At 44.7% G+C, this 17500-nt stretch overlaps 1 protein-coding gene and 1 long non-coding RNA gene across 13 annotated transcripts in view; both read left to right on the top strand.

Annotated features, from left to right (window-relative positions):
- Positions 1 to 7704, top strand: part of LOC127001375 (uncharacterized) — a 9604-nt gene extending 1900 nt beyond the window's left edge. For 5 of the 9 annotated variants that reach the window (XR_007755211.1, XR_007755209.1, XR_007755208.1 and 2 more), the window contains exons 2-3: positions 1 to 4367; positions 4498 to 7704. The exon at positions 1 to 4367 is cut by the window's left edge. This is a non-coding gene — a long non-coding RNA (uncharacterized LOC127001375). The remainder of the gene's footprint in view (positions 4368 to 4497) is intronic. The other 4 variants (XR_007755212.1, XR_007755214.1, XR_007755213.1 and 1 more) reach the window with 4 other exon arrangements.
- Positions 7705 to 14712: 7008 nt separating this feature from the next.
- LOC127001373 (SPARC-related modular calcium-binding protein 1-like) overlaps positions 14713 to 17500 on the top strand; it is a 64555-nt gene continuing 61767 nt past the window's right edge. For all 4 annotated transcript variants that reach the window (XR_007755173.1, XM_050865920.1, XM_050865919.1 and 1 more), the window contains exon 1: positions 14713 to 15228. Coding sequence is in view for 3 of the 4 variants with exons in the window: in XM_050865920.1 (XP_050721877.1) it covers positions 15118 to 15228 (111 nt within the window). In the remaining variant the exon portion in view is untranslated. The remainder of the gene's footprint in view (positions 15229 to 17500) is intronic.

Raw genomic sequence — 17500 nt, 5'->3', positions numbered from 1 at the left:
TTTTACGAGTGGGCGAGGGCAGTGTGTGCGTACGTGTGTGTGTGTGGGTGTGTGTGTGTGTGTGTGTGCGCGAGACTCTAGGTTCAAGACTGATAATTTTTTACGTGTGCAATTCCGTCGGCGTCAATTTTTGCAATAATTTCGTATCGGCGAATTGACCCTAAGTTTACCGCGATCATAGCTCACGTCGCGACCCTACACGGCAGCCACGACCCTGAACTTGTGAGTCTGTGATAAACGTGCCCAGTCGATGAAGGGGAGGGAAGGGGGTTGAGGGCAGGGGTGTGTAGGGGTGCGTGTGTGAGTGTGTGTGTCGCCCCTCCCTTCCCTTCCCTTTCTTTGCACAGTGCTCAGCTTGTGGTTCGGAGCCTCTGTGTTGGGGCTTGGAAGACTGACTAGACTGGATGAAGTAAAAGGAGAATGAGCGTAAGAATTAGAATGAAAATAAGAGAAAGAAATGCTCAGAGTGTATTTGGGAGCCTTGAGGGTGGTTGGCGAGACTTACGATGTGATGTTGAAGAAGAAGAAGAGGAAGAAGAGGAGGAATAGAAATTGAAAAAAGCTCCTGAAATGATGTATAGAACTTACCTCACGACACTGCCCCTCGGAAACCAGCGTTGAGTCTCTGTCCATGGCTTGGCAGGAACATTAGAGAGAGAGAGTTAACTGAAGAAAAAGAGGAATAGAAATTGAAAAAAAGCCCCGGAAATGATGTATAGAACTTACCTCACGACACTGCCCCTCGGAAACTGGTGACGAGTCTGTCTATGGCTTGGCAGGAACACTAAAGAGAGAGAGAAAGAGAGAGAGAGAGGGAGTTAACTGCAGAAGAAGAGGAATAGGAACTGAAAAAAAGCCCAGGAAATGATGTATAGAGCTTACCTCACGACACTGCCCCTCGGAAATCAGCGTAGAGTCTGTCCACGGCTTGGCAGGAACACTAGAGAGAGAGAGAGAGAGAGAGAGAGAGAGAGAGAGAGAGAGAGAGAGAGTTAACTAAAGAAAAAGAGGAATAGAAATTGAAAAAAGCACCAGAAATGATATATAGAACTTACCTCACGACACTGCCCCTCGGAACCAGCGTTGAGTCTCTGTCTATAGCTTGGCAGGAACACTAAAGAAAGAGAGAGAGAGAGAAAGGTGACCGAAGAAGAGGAGGAAGGAAAACGCAAGAAGGAAGAGCCAGAAACGGTATTGAACTTACCTCACAACACTCTGCCCCTCGGAAACCAGCGTTGAGTCTGTCCACGGCTTGGGAGGAGGACTAGAGAGAGAGAGAGAGAGAGAGAGAGAGAGAGAGAGAGAGAGAGAGAGAGAGAGAAAGGTGTCTGAAGAAGAGGAAGGAAAACGTAAGAAAGACAAGCCAGAAACGGTATAGAACTTACCTCACGATTCTCTGCCCCTCGGAAACCAGCGATGGGCCACTGATTTGGGTCTCGGAGAAGAAGAAGAAGAAGAAGAAGAAGAAGGAGAAGGAGAAATGAAAATAGGAGGAAAAATAAAGAAGGAGGTGCCAGAAAGACGTCAAAATCTTACCTCATGACGCTATGCCCCTCGGAAACCAGCGATGAGACTTTGCGTAGGAGCTAGAGAGAGAGAGAGAGAGAGAGAGAGAGAGAGAGAGAGAGAGAGAGAGAGAGAGAGGAAGAAAAGGAAGAAAAAAGGAAGAAAGACGAGCCAGAAATGATGTCAAAACCTTACCTCATGATGCTATGCCCCTCGGAAACCAGCGATGAGATTTTGCATAGGAGCTAGAGAGAGAGAGAGAGAGAGAGAGAGAGAGAGAGAGAGAGAGAGAGAGAGAGAGAAAAGGAAGAAAAAAGGAAGAAAGATGAGCCAGAAATGACTTCAAAACCTTACCTCACGACGCTATGCCCCTCGGAAACCAGCGATGAGATTTTGCATAGGAGCCAGAGAGAGAGAGAGAAAAGGAAGAAAAGGAAGAACAGGAAGAAAAACGGAAGAAAGACGAGCCAGAAACGACTTCTAAACCTTACCTCACGACGCTATGCCCCTCGGAAACCAGCGATGAGATTTTGAGAGAGAGAAAGAGATAGACAGAGAGCGAGCGAGAGAGAGTTAACTAAAGAAAAAAAGGAAGAAAAAGAAGAAAAAAGGTCCAGAACAGTGCCAGATCTTATACCTCAAGTCGCTGTGCTCTCAAAACGCAGCGTCGACAAAAGATTAAAAAGTCGTGTGTGAAGCGAGGAACCGCGGAGCAAAGACGGGACACGGTGAAGCCTCGGTGCGTTGGCCGGTGGCACAGAGGTCTCGCGGTGCTGGGCGGGCGGCTCAGACGAAGGCGAGGGTGCGGCCAATCTTGCTGTAGGGGTTTTATTGTGATTATTTTTATGGTTAAAATGGCGAGGGTTGGAGGAGGGAAGGAAGGAAGGAGGGAAAGAAAGAAAGGAAAAAGAGAGGAAGGAAGGAAGAAAGAAAGAAAGAAAGAAAGAAAGGAAGGAAGGAAGGACCGAGAGAGAGAGAGAGAGAGACCAGGACATACTCAGAGTGGCCGTCAATAACCCCCATCAAAAACAACAACTACTACTACTACTACTACTACTACTACTACTACTACTACTACTACTACAACAACACTCACTCACTCACTCTTGTTCGCTCTGTCTTATTTTGGTATAATTATAAGCTCTTTTTAGACAACACCTGTATCTTTTTTTTTTTTTAACCTATATTCTCGTTTTTTAATTTCTATGTTACCTTTTTTGAGTAATTTATGAAGGTGGGAAGGTCATCTCGGTACAGTTTTTTTTACGTAATGGCTGTAATGTCTTTTTATTTCTATTTTTACGTATATTTTTTTGTAATTAAAAGTGTTGGCTGTCATAACTTCCTCTATTTCTCTGTCGCCTTTCTTCATAACGTCTGAATTTGTGTGGTTAATTTTGGCACAGGAACCTTCTTTTAAGACTGGCTGTACCTACTCCATGTTCTCTCTCCTCTTATCTCTCTCGGTAACTCCTGAAGGCAATGACAATAGGCAGTTTCATTCTCATCCTTCAGTATCTCTAAGCCATTTTACTTATTTCCTCATCCTTTGTCAATACTATCCGTCATCCATTCTTGGTAACTTATAAGGTCGTCAGCTGTCCCTTCTTTAGCTTCATGGTTCCTTAGTAGCGTTTGAAGGTGTTTGGTTCAAGAGTAATGTTTCAGGATGCGTTTAGGTTCTGCCTGGAACACACGCGACTACCTCAGATGATTTCATGGTCTTGGCCGATAGCACTCTCGTATCTGCCTGGTCTGATGTTTTTAAGCGTTGTTGCGCGCACACACACACACAGACACACACACACACACACACACACACACACACACACACACACACACACAAGTCTTCTGGACGTTCCTCGACTTTGGGCTCAAGAAAGAAGAAGATGAAGAAGAAGAAGAAGAAGAAGAAGAAGAAGAAGAAGAAGAAGAAGAAGAAGAAGAAGAAGTAGAAGAAGAAGAAGAAAAATTATCTGCTCAAGGACCTCTCAAGAAATTCCTAGGGCGATTTCACGATAGGTTTTTCTTAATGATTTTTTTTCTTCTTGTATTAACATAAAGACAAAGCAAAATAATACACTTTTTAATCCTTCTTTTTTTGTAACGTAAAGAAATTAAGTTGTCAAGACGAACATTAAGTCTATTTAATCATTATTCATTTTCGTATCGTTTAATTTGACGATTTTTTTTGTACTGTAACTGTGTGTGTGTGTGTGTGTGTGTGTGTGTGTGTGTGTGTGTGCGCTGTGTCCCTGTGGAGCCTCAGTGGGGAAAGGAAGGGCACAGGGCATAGCAAAGGGCAGCCAGGGAGTTTATGATAAGGTCTATGGGTGGCTGGAACTCACCCTTGGCAGCCTTAGACTAGGAAAGACCTTATGTTGTGTGTGAGGGGGTACGGAAGGTCTCAGGGCATAGCATAGGGCAGCCAGGTTGTCGCTAAAATGGTCTGTGTATCGTAGTCTGTGGGCGGCTTAGAACTCACGCCCTTGGCAGCCTTAGACCGAGAAAGACCTATGTTATGTGTGAGGGGGTACGGAAGGTCTCAGGGCATAGCATAGGGCAGCCAGGATGTCGCTAAAACGGTCTGTGTATCGTAGTCTGTGGGCGGCTTAGAACTCACGCCCTTGGCAACCTTAGACCAGGGAAGACCTTATGTTGTGTGTGAGGGGGTACGGAGGGTCTCAGGGCATAGCATAGGGCAGCCAGGATGTCGCTAAAATGGTCTGTGTATCGTAGTCTGTGGGCTACTTAGAACTCACCCTTGGCAGCCTTAGACCGAGAAAGACCTTATGTTGTGTGTGAGGGGGTACGGAGGGTCTCAGGGCAGAGTGTAGGGCCGCCAGAGGGTCGATAAAATGGTCTGTGTATCGTAGTCTGTGGGCGGCTTAGAACTCGCAGCCTTAGACCGAGAAAGACCTATGTTGTGTGTGAGGGGGTACGGAGGGGCTCAGGGCATAGCATACGGCACCCAGGGAAGTTGCTAAATAGGTCTGTGTATCGTAGTCTGTGGGCGGCTTAGAACTCACACCCTTGGCAGCCTTAGACCGAGAAAGACCTTATGTTGTGTGTGAGGGGGTACGGAGGGGCTCAGGGCATAGCATAGGGCAGCCAGGGAGTCTAAACTAAGTTGGTGTTCCATAGTCTGTGGGCAGCTGAGAACTCCTACTGCCAGCCTAAGATGAAGGGGGAGTGTGTGTGTGACTCCCTACAGCTCTTAGACCGGTAGACAAGACCCCCTCGTGGCTGCTCGCTGGGTCTGAAGTGAAGGATCTCCATGCAGTCGGCCCGGGCTGGCGTGTGTGTGTGTGTGGCCGGCCAGGGTGCGACTGTTTACTGTAGATATTATTATTGTGTCGCCTTCGGAAACAAACTGCTTGAGTGATTTTTTCGTTCGTGAAATGGAAAAACTGTCTTGGGTTGTGATGTAGGCAGGAAGGTGAAGATTTTTAAAACACTCACACTCTAGGATGATATATACTTTTTTTACGTGAAACAAAGCATCTCTGTTAAAGCAAGTCGGCTGTCATCAGAACCATCAATTAACCCAGTAGCAGCGGGGATCATGTTTCTTAACGGTCCCTCTAAGCGAGAAAAATGAAAAAAAAACATCACTCACGCAAACCATTTCATAATATATATCAACGTATTTGTGATCAGTTTGTGTATCATCTATTTTTGGGGGCTTATATCATGGCACAAAATTAGCCCGTCACTGCTACACGGTAAAGCCACAAATTTGCCCCGTCACTGCTACACGGTAAAGCCACAAATTTGCCCCGTCACTGCTACACGGTAAAGCCACAAATTTGCCCCATCGCTGCTACACGGTAAAGCCACAAATTTGCCCCGTCACTGCTACACGGTAAAGCCACAAATTTGCCCCGTCACTGCTACACGGTAAAGCCACAAATTTGCCCCGTCACTGCTACACGGTAAAGCCACAAATTTGCCCCGTCGCTGCTACCGGGTTAAGCACTACTCATATTAACAGATCAGTGTCCAGAAGAGGTTGATGATAAAGTATTAATTAATGATAAAAAAATCCTTCATCCCCAAACATCAGGAATTCGCCCCCAAAATCACTGTAGGAGTTTGTTTACGATGGTGACGATTTTTATTTTATTTTAATTTCTATATTTTTTGTAGAATTGCTGCTCATCGTGACAGGAGGAGGAGGAGGAGGAGGAGGTGGAGACGCTTCCGGCCGGGTACAATGGATGGATTACTCATGTGTATCGGGACTTGACTTTGCTCGCCGGGTGAATAAGACAAAATCGTGCCTTGACGGAGCTCCTCAAGGCTACAGGGAGGAAATAATTACAAGGGAAAAAGTAAAGTTCAAGGGGAAAAAGTATGATTCTAGAGGAAAAAAGTGAAGTTCAATGGAGGGAAAAATAGTATGATTCTCGAGGGAAAAAGTAAGGAAAAAAGTAAAGTTTGAGAGGGGAAAAAGTATGATTCTAGAGGGAAAAAGTAAGGTTCAAGAGGGGAAAAGTATGATTCTAGAGGAAAAAAGTAAGGAAAAAAGTAAAGTTTTAGAGGGGAAAAAGTATGATTCTAGAGGAAAAAAGTAAGGTTCAAGGGGGAAAAAAAGTATGATTCTAGAGGAAAAAAGTAAAGTTCAAGGGGGAAAAGTATGATTCTAGAGGAAAAAAGTAAGGCTCAAGGGGGGAAAAAAGTATGATTCTAGAGGAAAAAAGTAAGGTTCAAGGGGGGGAAAAAGTATGATTCTAGAGGAAAAAAGTAAGGAAAAAAGTAAAGTTTGAGAGGGGAAAAAGTATGATTCTAGAGGAAAAAAGTAAAGTTCAAGAGGGAAAAAAAGTATGATTCTAGAGGAAAAAAGTAAAGTTCAATGGAGGGAAAAAGTATGATTCTCGAGGGGAAAAAGTAAGGTTCTCGGGCTGGAAAAAAGGTCTCGTCTTGGCCAGTATACAAAAGCATAATTTCCTCAAAACCCAAAATCCAAAAAAAGATAAAAAACGACAAAAAACTCAAAAAGGGACAAAGTACTTTAATTTTTGATAGGCTAACTTTTTTACACCTTAGGGAATAATTACGTACCATTAATTTTACGCGCGTGTCGACACACCCTCGGACGGACAAGCAGAAGTCTCGGAAAATAAAAAAATAAATAAAACGAAAAACAAAATCAGCGTTGCATCCTGGACCCGGCTGAGCGTGAAGCAGAAGTGTGAAGTGTGTATAAAGGCAAGTTTTTTGTACGTTTTTACCAAATGTAGTGAAGTGTTGCGTTGAAATGTGACATGACGTTGACCGGGAACATGTCTCAGCGTGTTCGGACGTGTCTCAAGCGTGTCAAACCAGTGTGGTGCAGCAGCTTAGGGGCAGAGGGCGAGGATGGACACGGACTCAGACATTTCCCTTTGTGACATTGGGTGTGTGTGTGTGTGTGTGTATGTGTGTGTGTGGCTATGTCCTGGACTGAAGCGTTCCCACCAGCCCACCAGCTTGATCTCGGTGCTGTTCTGCTGCTCTGGTCACTCTGCTTCTCTGTTGCCTTTCCTCAGCGTGGCACAGACGGCACAGGAGACAGAGCACAGCATCATGGGACACAGAAGGCACACAGCAACTTGTCCAGACCAAATGTGACTCGGCAAGTGGACCTAACCTGACCCCTCTCGGCCACACATCCCTTGAGAGAGTGTGTGTGTGTGTGTGTGTGTGTGTGTGTGTGTGTGTGTGTGTGTGTGTGTCAGGGGTGGTGTGTGAGGTGCCAGTAGCTATGCCTGGCTCCCTAGTGACACCCCTCAGTCTCACATCCCTTGAGTGTGTGTGTATGGGTGTGTGTTGTGTATAGATGCTTGTGTATGTGTGTGTGTGTGTGTTTGGGAGGTGTCAGAAGCTATACCTGGTTTCCATAGTGACACCCCTCAGTCTCACATCCCTTGAGTGTATATGTGTGTGTGTGTGTGTGTGTGGCAGGGGTGGTGTGTGGGGTGCCAGAGGTGTGCCGGATCCCTAGTTGTGTGGCACCCAGACTGGCCCGCTCAGTGGTGCCGCGTTGCAATATTACCGGAAGACAGGCAAGACAACGTGTGTGTTTCTCTGCCTTAGGACCCGTGTCTCGCCGAGCGCTCGTCAAGTGAACATTGTCATAACTGCCTACATTTTGGTGTATTCTTTTAAGCATTATGCCCATCTTGGTCATACGTGATAATAAAATAATTTTTATACCGAGATCTTTCATTGACGGCCCTTCCTGTTTGGTGGTTGATGTATATATGAAGAGATTTTTATTATATTTTTTTTTTATGATGAAGAAAGTAGCTCAAGGGAATAAGAGAGTGAAAATAAACTCTGCTAATCACTGTGTCCATAAACAGTTTAGTAGAATGATGAATGACTGCAAGTTAACATCCAAACCTTTTTATAAGCTCAATTATCTTAAAACCTCTACTATAAAACTCGTCACTCTCACATTAGTTCCTTCCCATCAATATATGTGTCTTATGAAGAGGCTGACACACACTTGATAAGGCTTTGGTAGAGGCTGTTGTGTTAGTCTTGCCATGGGTAGCTTTGTGAGTCTAGTGAAACTCTTGTGATAGTGATTTTTACATATAGATTGACAGTGAATTCAGGTGATATCCTTTTAATTAACTTTCAGGTGCTCAAATTCATTACTGTAAGGTCCATGTTAATTCCTTCCCTTCCATTAATAAGTTACTAAATATAAAGCCCATAAAAGCCCATATTCTTAATCATCTCAGGGCCTACACACCCACATTTGATTAGGCTTTGGTGGAGGCTGTTAGTGTTGTCATGGTGGGTAGTTTCATGAGTCTGGTAATCCTTAGTAACATACATTCTTTCAATTCTATCCCTTCCATTTCCTATTTCCATCAATTTTCTCTACTTTATTCTCTCACACACCCACATATGATAAGGCTTTGGTGGAGGCTGTTAGTTTGTCATGGTGGGTAGTTTCATGAGTCCAGTGATTCTTAGTAACACATTCTTGCAGTTCTGTTTATTTCCATCGATTTTCTTTACTTTTTTTTTTTTTTTTTTTTTTTTTTTACAGCAAAGGAGACAGTTCAAGGGCACACAAAAAGCAAACATTAATAAAAAAAAAAGCCCGCTACTCACTGCTCCTAAAAAGAATCCAAAGAGGTGGCCGAAAAACTTAAATATCTCACACACCCACATATGATAAGGCTTTGGTGGAGGCTTTGTGTTGTCATAGTGGGTAGCTTCATGAGTCTAGTGATTCTTAGTAACATACATTCTTTCAGTTCTATCTCCTCTACTTCTCATTTCCATCAATTTTCTCTACTTTATTCTCTTTATCCTGAACTATCTGTGTCTTAGGTGTGTTAGTGATCCTGAACTATCTGTGTCTTAGGTGTGTGTTAGTGATAGGCACAGACTTAGAAACATACAGTATTTGCATTGTTTCACCTCCATCTATCGCACTCCGTTTGATAATGTAATAATAACAGTAATACCAGGACAAGGATGTGCTTAAGGACTTTGATCTTTGACCCAGGAATCGCTGTTGCACTGCCTGAAACTGCACCAACAGCAAAAATGAAGAGATGCAATGCTTAGAACTCCTTCACTGCTTAATCCACTCAGCTTCCTTGTAGTTCTCTCTTTGGGGAAGCGGACATATTTATTTCATTCATCTATTTTTATTTGTTTCTATTAAGTGTTGCTGACTAGACTAAATTAAGTGCTGGGTCATTGCATCTCCTCTTCCTCCTCTTCCTCCTTTCTCCTCCTCTTCCTTTCGTTTGTGTGACCTCTGACCTCTTACAAGTGACCTCTCTTCTCCCTTATCTTTCCTCTTCCTCATCTTTTTCTTCTCCTTCCTTTCTTCTGTGTGACCTTTGACCCCTTACACATATCTCTCTTCTTCCTTTTCCTCTTCCTCCTCATTCTTTCTTCTGTGTGACCTTTGACCTCTTTACTTTCTTCGCTAGTCTTCCTCTTCTTTCTCCTCATCCTTTCTTCTCTGTGACCTTTGACCTCTCTCCTTCTTCCTCTTCGTCCTCATTTTCTTCTTACTCTTTTTCCTTCTCTGTGACCTCTGACCTCTTACACATGACCTCTCTTCTCTCCTCTCGTGGCATTGACGTAAGAGTGACCGCCTATAGTGCTGACCTGCTCTATGGGTGACGTCAGGAAGTTTGAAAAAAAAAGCGTGATAGGATGTGAGGCGGATCAGGAAGTGTATGTGTGTGCGTGTGTGTGTTCCGACCCGCTCACTTCACGAACTATGTGCTTTATGTCCTTTTCTGTCTCTCTGTCTGTCTGTCTGTGTGTTTGTGTCTGTCTGTCTGTCTGTATCTGTCTGTCTGTCTGTCTGTCTATCTGTTTGTCTCTGTCTGTCTGTCTGTCCATCTGTTTGTCTGTCTATCTATATGTCTGTCTGTCTGTCTCTCTGTCTGTCTGTCTATCTGTCTGTGTAGGAGAGAGAGAGAGAGAGAGAGAGAGAGAGAGAGAGAGAGAGAGAGAGAGAGAGAGAGAGAGAGAGAGAGAGAGAGAGAGAGAGAGAGAGAGAGTACTATACAGAGAAGCTGGATATATCACGAAACACTCTTTGGACAACTCAACTATTGTCATTTTATATTTTACTCTTGAACTGCTTCCTTTGATGTAAAAAAAAAAAAAAAAAAAAAAAAAAAAAATAGGTCTCTGGATATAGTAGAAGGAAGAAGAGGAAGAGGAGGAGGAAGAGGAGGAGAAGGCCTCGTAAAATATGCATAACAAGATTAGGAATAGTAGTAGTAGTAGTAGTAGGGTGATGTGTTCACGACCCGGACAGTAAAGTGAATAATATTCATAAAAAAAAAAGTTATTGAGCTACAGGAGAGATTTTGTGCTTAAAAGAAAGCTTAACTAATTCCCCATCTTATGCTATGAGTTTCATATCTGTAGATATCATAGTATTGGTTTTACAGCCGTTTTTAAAATCCAGAATTCTCTGTCCGGGTCGAGACCGCGTGTTCACGACCCGGACGGGGTTGTGGTCTCAACCCGGACGGATGTTTTGGTCCACCAAAAACACACTTACACCAATGTTTTATATTTTTTCTTACTAAGAACATCCAGAACATGACACTGAAAGGTGGAATAAAACAATTGGTAGCAAAATATCAATGTAATAAAAAAATATATATGATAAAAAAAAAGGTAACTGAATTCCTTAAAACTACGCCTTTTTTCTTTCGTATGTTAATATATAGTATTAATATTGGTTTTAGGTTAAAATGAGAGTGATTGACAGAGTCATTTAAAAAAAAAAAAAAATCCTTCTTATACCTCCGTGTTCTCGACTCGGACATCACGTGCACACTGTCCGAGTCGAGACCACGCACATCATTTTTTTTTAAATTCGTAAAAAATATAAACAATTGGCCTAGGTTAAATATTTCAATTTGGAGAAGTAAACACTAATGGGGGGCACATATTAATGCTAAAAATAATTCACTTCCATCAATAAAACACTTCGAAAAATCACTCGATATTTAGCCGTGGCAAACACCCATTTCCAGCCTTTTCCATGGCTTTATCTCACATATGGTACATTATAGTTGTAAGAACTATGCAATCATTCACTTTTTAATTGGTTTTTCCAGTACACTTAATTTGCATGAATTGTCAAAAATTGTCCGAGTCGAGAACACGGCATAATTTTGTCTAGCGGGCACCCCAAACGAGTCCATTGTTGTTTAGGCACTCCGTATTATCACTGATTTTATGCCAATATGGCTATATTACATAACAAAACTTATCACAAGTTGATCACGCCTTATTCGTGGTCATGGCACAATATATCCTGATGCCGAAAATTAAGATCGCGACCTCTTAAAATCGAAATTCTTACCATGCTTACAAGCGGAGCGTCGGCGGGGAGGTTTGCAAATGGCGTCTAGTTAGGACCGCCCTCCCTCATACGTCATAGCTCTGACGTCATCCTAGGCTCGATCGTTCATTGGTTAATCAAGACTGTCCGGGTCGAGACCTTGTCCGGGTCGTGACCACACGACCCTAGTAGTAGTAGTAGTAGTAGGAGGAGGAGGAGGAGGAGGCCTTGAAAAATATGCATAACAGGATTAGTAGTAGTAGTAGTAGTAGTAGTAGTATCAGCAGTAGTAGCAGTAGTAGTAGTAGGAGGAGGAGGAGGAGGAAGCCTTGTAAAATATATCACATGTTTTCTGGACCAAGGACTGTGAGGTTGAAGGGACGGGCCGCAGCGCACAACCTTGGGGAAGCCTACTGGGGACAGGAAACAGGGCCTGGCCGGCTGATATTATGTCCCGCCAAGGATCGAGGCTACGAGCTGAACCCGGGCTAGGAGGGGCGATATTATGGGCTAGGAAGTTAATTACTGGATGTTTACAGCAAGGACAATGTAGGGATGAAAGAGTGAAGATGCTGGTTAACTCCTGCAGAAGAGATTTGGACAACACAGGGATGGAAGAGTGAAGATGCTGGTTAACTCCTGCAGAAGAGATTTGGACAACACAGGGATGGAAGAGTGAAGATGCTGGTTAACTCTTGCAGAAGGGATTTGGATAACACAGGGATGGAAAAGTGAAGATGCTGGTTAACTCTTGCAGAAGGGATTTGGATAACACAGGGATGGAAAAGTGAAGATGCTGGTTAACTTTTGCATCAGGGAGTTAGACAGCACAGGGATGAAAGAGTGAAGATGCTGGTTAACTTTTGCATCAGGGAGTTAGACAGCACAGGGATAAAAGAGTGAAGATGCTGGTTAACTCTTGCAGAAGGGATTTGGATAACACAGGGATGGAAAAGTGAAGATGCTGGTTAACTTTTGCATCAGGGAGTTAGACAGCACAGGGATGGAAAAGTGAAGATGCTGGTTAACTCCTGCAGAAGGGATTTGGACAGCACAGGGATGGAAAAGTGAAGATGCTGGTTAACTTTTGCATCAGGGAGTTAGACAGCACAGGGATAAAAGAGTGAAGATGCTGGTTAACTTTTGCATCAGGGAGTTAGACAGCACAGGGATGAAAGAGTGAAGATGCTGGTTAACTTTTGCATCAGGGAGTTAGACAGCACAGGGGTAAAAAAGTGAAGATGCTGGTTAACTCTTGTATAGTATAGAGTGACCAAAAGAGAGGTCAATTTCGGAAGGAGAGGTGGCTTGCATTAAGTTCGTAATATAAATGAATGCTGGAGTTATGGAAAATGTACGTATAGTTTACCGTTGAAGAGTAAAAAAGGCGTAAATAAAAATATGAACCCTAGCTGTGTAAGGTAATGATAAAATGGCCAGGCAGATTGTTGTCATCGTGGTTAATGCGACGGAGATGTGTACTGAGGCAACGCGCAGCCATAGCCAATACCCAGAACTTTACCTTTCCATCAAAATCGTCAAGAAAAAGGAAGAGGAGGAGGAGGAGGAAAGAAGAAGAGGAAGAGGAGGAGGAAAGAAGAAGAGGAAGAGGAGGAGGTGGAGGGCGCGGGAGTAGGCTGGGCGGGGTTAATGTGACGAAGATAAGCACTGGGGCAGCGCGCAGCCATAGCCAATACCCAGAACTTTACCTTTCCATCAAAATCGTCAAGAAAAAGGAAGAGGAGGAGGAGGAGGAAAGAAGAAGAGGAAGAGGAGGAGGTGGAGGGCGCGGGAGTAGGCTGGGCGGGGTTAATGTGACGAATATAAGCACTGGGGCAGCGCGCAGCCATAGCCAATACCCAGAACTTTACCCTTCCATCAAAATCGTCAAGAAAAAGAAGAGGAGGAGGAGGAAGAAAGAAGAAGAGGAAGAGGAGGAAGAGGAGGGCGCGGGAGTAGGCTGGGCGGGGTTAATGTGGCGAAGATAAGCACTGGGGCAACGCGCAGCCATAGCCAATACCCAGAACTTTACCTTTCCATCAAAATCGTCAAGAAAAAGGAAGAGGAGGAGGAGGAGGAAAGAAGAAGAGGAAGAGGAGGAGGTGGAGGGCGCGGAGTAGGCTGGGCGGTTAATGTGAAGAAGATAAGCACTGGGGCAACGCGCAGCCATAGCCAATACCCAGAACTTTACCTTTCCATCAAAATCGTCAAGAAAAAGGAAGAGGAGGAGGAGGAGGAAAGAAGAAGAGGAAGAGGAGGAGGTGGAGGGCGCGGGAGTAGGCTGGGCGGGGTTAATGTGACGAAGATAAGCACTGGGGCAACGCGCAGCCATAGCCAATACCCAGAACTTTACCTTTCCATCAAAATCGTCAAGAAAAAGGAAGAGGAGGAGGAGGAAAGAAGAAGAGGAAGAGGAGGAGGAGGAGGGCGCGGGAGTAGGCTGGGCGGGGTTAATGTGACGAAGATAAGCACTGGGGCAACGCGCAGTCATAGCCAATACCCAGAACTTTACCTTTCCATCAAAATCGTCAAGAAAAAGGAAGAGGAGGAGGAGGAGGAAAGAAGAAGAGGAAGAGGAGGAGGAGGAGGGCGCGGGAGTAGGCTGGGCGGGGTTAATGTGACGAAGATAAGCACTGGGGCAACGCAGCCATAGCTAATACCCAGAACTTTACCTTTCCATCAAAATTATCAAGAAAAAGGAAGAGGAGGAGGAGGAGGAGGAGGAGGGCGCGGGAACAAGCTGGGCGGGGCTGGCTGGGCTTATGTTCTAGTGGGTTAATGTAGCGAAGATAAGCACTGGGGCAACGCGCAGCCATAGCCAATACCCGGAACTTTACCTCTCCATCAAAATCATCAAGAAAGAGGAAGAGGAGGAGGAGGAAAGAAGAAGAGGAAGAGGAGGAGGAAGAGGAGGGCGCGGGAACAGGCTGGGCGGGGCGGGCTGGGCTTACGTTCTCATGTTCTTATGGGTTAAAGTAGCGAAGATAAGCACTGGGGCAACGCGCAGCCATAGCCAATGCCCAGAACTTTACCTCTCCATCAAAATCATCAAGAAAGAGGAAGAGGAGGAGGAGGAAAGAAGAAGAGGAAGAGGAGGAGGAGGAGGAGGAGGGCGCGGGAGGCTGGGTCGGGCGGGCTGGGCTTACGTTTTTATGTTCCTATGGGTTAAAGTAGCGACGATAAGCACTGGGGCAACGCGCAGCTATAGCCAATACCCGGAACTTTACCTCTCCATCAAAATCATCAAGAAAGAGGAAGAGGAGGAGGAGGAAAGAAGAAGAGGAAGAGGAGGAGGAGGAGGAGGAGGGCGCGGGAGGCTGGGTCGGGCAGGGGCTGCAGACGACACAACACCCGACTCCCGAGACAACTCAGTGCTCAGTGCCTCAATAGCCTTCAGAGTGAGAGGACACGCCGCCGCCTCCTCCAGCAGTGCTACTCGCGGTTGTCACTCGAGTTCTCAGTGCCACGCGGTTCAGTGCCTTTGCTCAGAGTGGATTTATGAGTGCCAGAAGATGCCTTGCGCGGTGTCTTGAGCCCTGAGCCTTGTGCGGGACGAGAGAAGAGCTGCTATTTAGTGTGCGTTTATAAGTGTGTGTCAGTGTGAGTGTGTGTTAACTAGTGTGTGCGTGTGTGTGTGTGTGTGTGTGTGTGTGTGTGTGTGTTTTCTGAGGCATTAGACGAAGAAAAACTGTATTAGATAAACTTGTGCGTGTGTTAAGTCTGTGTGTGTGTGTGTGTGTGTGTGTGTGTGTGTGTGCGTCACCACCGTCACCACCATGTCACCACCACGAGAGGGCCGTCAGGAGGGGGTGGTGGTGCTGCTGATGGCGATGATCCTCCTCCTCCTCCCCTCCTTCGCCGCCCCCCAGACTGGACTCAACGAAGAGGTAAGGACACGATTGAGGCCCTTCTGTACGTGTGTGTGTGTGTGTGTGTGTGTTGGGGGGATAGTTTCATAGTTATTTGACTGATAACTTCTTTTTTTTTAATATTTCTATGTGGGAAGATTAGCTAGCGTCCGTGTGCGTGTGTGTGTGTGTGTGTGTGTGTGTGTGTTGGGGGAAATAGTTTCATATATATGTGACTGATAACGTTTTTTTTTTTGTATTTTTCTATGTGACAAGATTACCTAGCGTCCGTGTGTGTGTGTGTGTGTGTGTGTGTGTGTGTGTGTGTGTGTGTATGTAGGGGGGATAGTTTCATATGTATTTGATTGATAACTTTTTTTTTTTTTTTGTATTTTTCTATGTGACAAGATTAGCTAGCGTCCGTGTGTGTGTGTGTGTGTGTGTGTGTGTGTGTGTGTGTGTGTGTGTGTGTGTGTTACTATAGGGAAAAAAAAATCAAGTGTATATATTTGACAACTTACAATTTATTTTTTTCATATTTTTTGAGGCATAAGACATAGGCAAGACACGGTATACTATAGGCAGGAGAGCTCAAGAAAACGAGACATAGCGAGACACAGGAAGGACAAGGGTAAGACATAGGAAGACGTAGGTTAGACATAAGTAAGACATGGTATGGCTAGGAAATACTAAGAATACTGGACCATAGCGAGACATAGGTAGGACATATATAGGTAAGGACATAGTGGAGACATAGGTTAGACATGGATAAGACATAGGTAAGACATTTTATAGTTAGACATGGGTAAGACATAGGCAAGCCATAGGAAGACATAGGTAAGACATTTAATAAGGAGGAAATGCTAAGAATATTGGACCATAGCGAGACATAGGTAGGAAATATAGGTAAGGACATAGGCAAGGCATGGGCAGGGTAGGAGATGGTGCCCACGTGTCCTAGAGAGTGCCAGTGACTCACCCGCCCTTCTGGAGTGCCCCGTGGAGTGCCTCAAGGGGGGGAAGGGAGGAGAGGAAGGGAAGAGGTGTTTGCAAGAGGAGGAGGAAGAGGAAGTAGAGGAGGAGGAGGAGAGAAAAATTGAATCTGCATTTCTTTTTATTTTTTTTGTCTTCCGAAGTGATTTTTATTTTTTGGTTTAGCGGAAAATTATCAGAAGAAATAAAAAGAATAAGAAAAGGAATATACATGTGATTAGATACTTCGCTTAGCATTAATATAAGAAAAAGAGAGATAGGAAAGTAACACACAGAAAAAGGAAAAGAAAGAAAGAAAGCGATTACATATTTTGATTAACGTTACTTACTTTAATATGGAAAAGAAACAAAAGAAAGAGAAAAAAAGGAAAAGGAAACGAGAATATATATTTGATTAATGTTAGAAAAAGAAAGAAAAGAAATAAAGAAAGAATGGTGTGTGTGTGTGTGTGTGTGTGTGTGTGTGTGTGTGTGTGTGTGTGTGTGTGTGTGTGTGTGCGTGCGTTGTCCAGGTGAAAGCAAATTAATGGGAGGGGCACCTTGCATGAACTAGCCCCCCCCCCCCTCTCTCTCTCTCTCTCTCTCTCAGCCACGCCCAGTAAGTCCATACCTTCACAGCACACACACACACACACACACACACACACACACTCTCTCGTTATAACATTAATGAATACGAAAGCCTGACACGTACAGAGAAATGGTGGTGGAGGTGGTGGTGGTGGTGGTGGTGATAGTGGTGGTGGTGGTGGTGGTGGTCTCTTTGCAACTCGTAACTTCCCCTTAATATATATGTTGGGTCATTAAACTTGTGTGTGTGTGTGTGTGTGTGTGTGTGTGTGTGTGTATGAAAGGTACGAAGATATTGTGTCTGTGTGTGAATGTGTGCGTCTGAGAGAGAGAGAGAGAGAGAGAGAGAGAGAGAGAGAGAGAGAGAGAGAGAGAGAGAGAGAGAGAGAGAGAGAGAGAGAGAGAGAGAGAACGGAAGTATATATTGCATAAATGAAGGAACGACAGAAGGAAGGAAGGAGAGAAGAAGGATGTTGTGTGTGTGTGTGTGTGTGTGTGTGTGTGTGTGTGTGTGTGTGTGTGTGTGTGTGTAGGCCCGCCCTGGCGCCAAGATGATGCTATCTGCCGGGGAAGAAAAGTGATGCCCGGGAGGAGGAGGAGGAGAGAAGGAGGAGGAGGAGGAGGAACATAGTTAAGTAGGAAGAGGAGGCTATGATAAGGATTAACGGAAGGAAGAGAGGAAGAAGAAGGAGGAGGAGGAGGAGGAGGAGGAGGATAGATTAGCTAAGTAGGAGGAGGAGAAGAAGAA

The sequence above is a fragment of the Eriocheir sinensis genome, chromosome 20 (genome assembly GCF_024679095.1).
Source record: "Eriocheir sinensis breed Jianghai 21 chromosome 20, ASM2467909v1, whole genome shotgun sequence".
NCBI lineage: Eukaryota > Metazoa > Arthropoda > Malacostraca > Decapoda > Varunidae > Eriocheir > Eriocheir sinensis.
The sequence above is the reverse complement of the archived record's forward strand: the minus strand, read 5'-3'. Positions and strand labels throughout refer to the sequence as shown.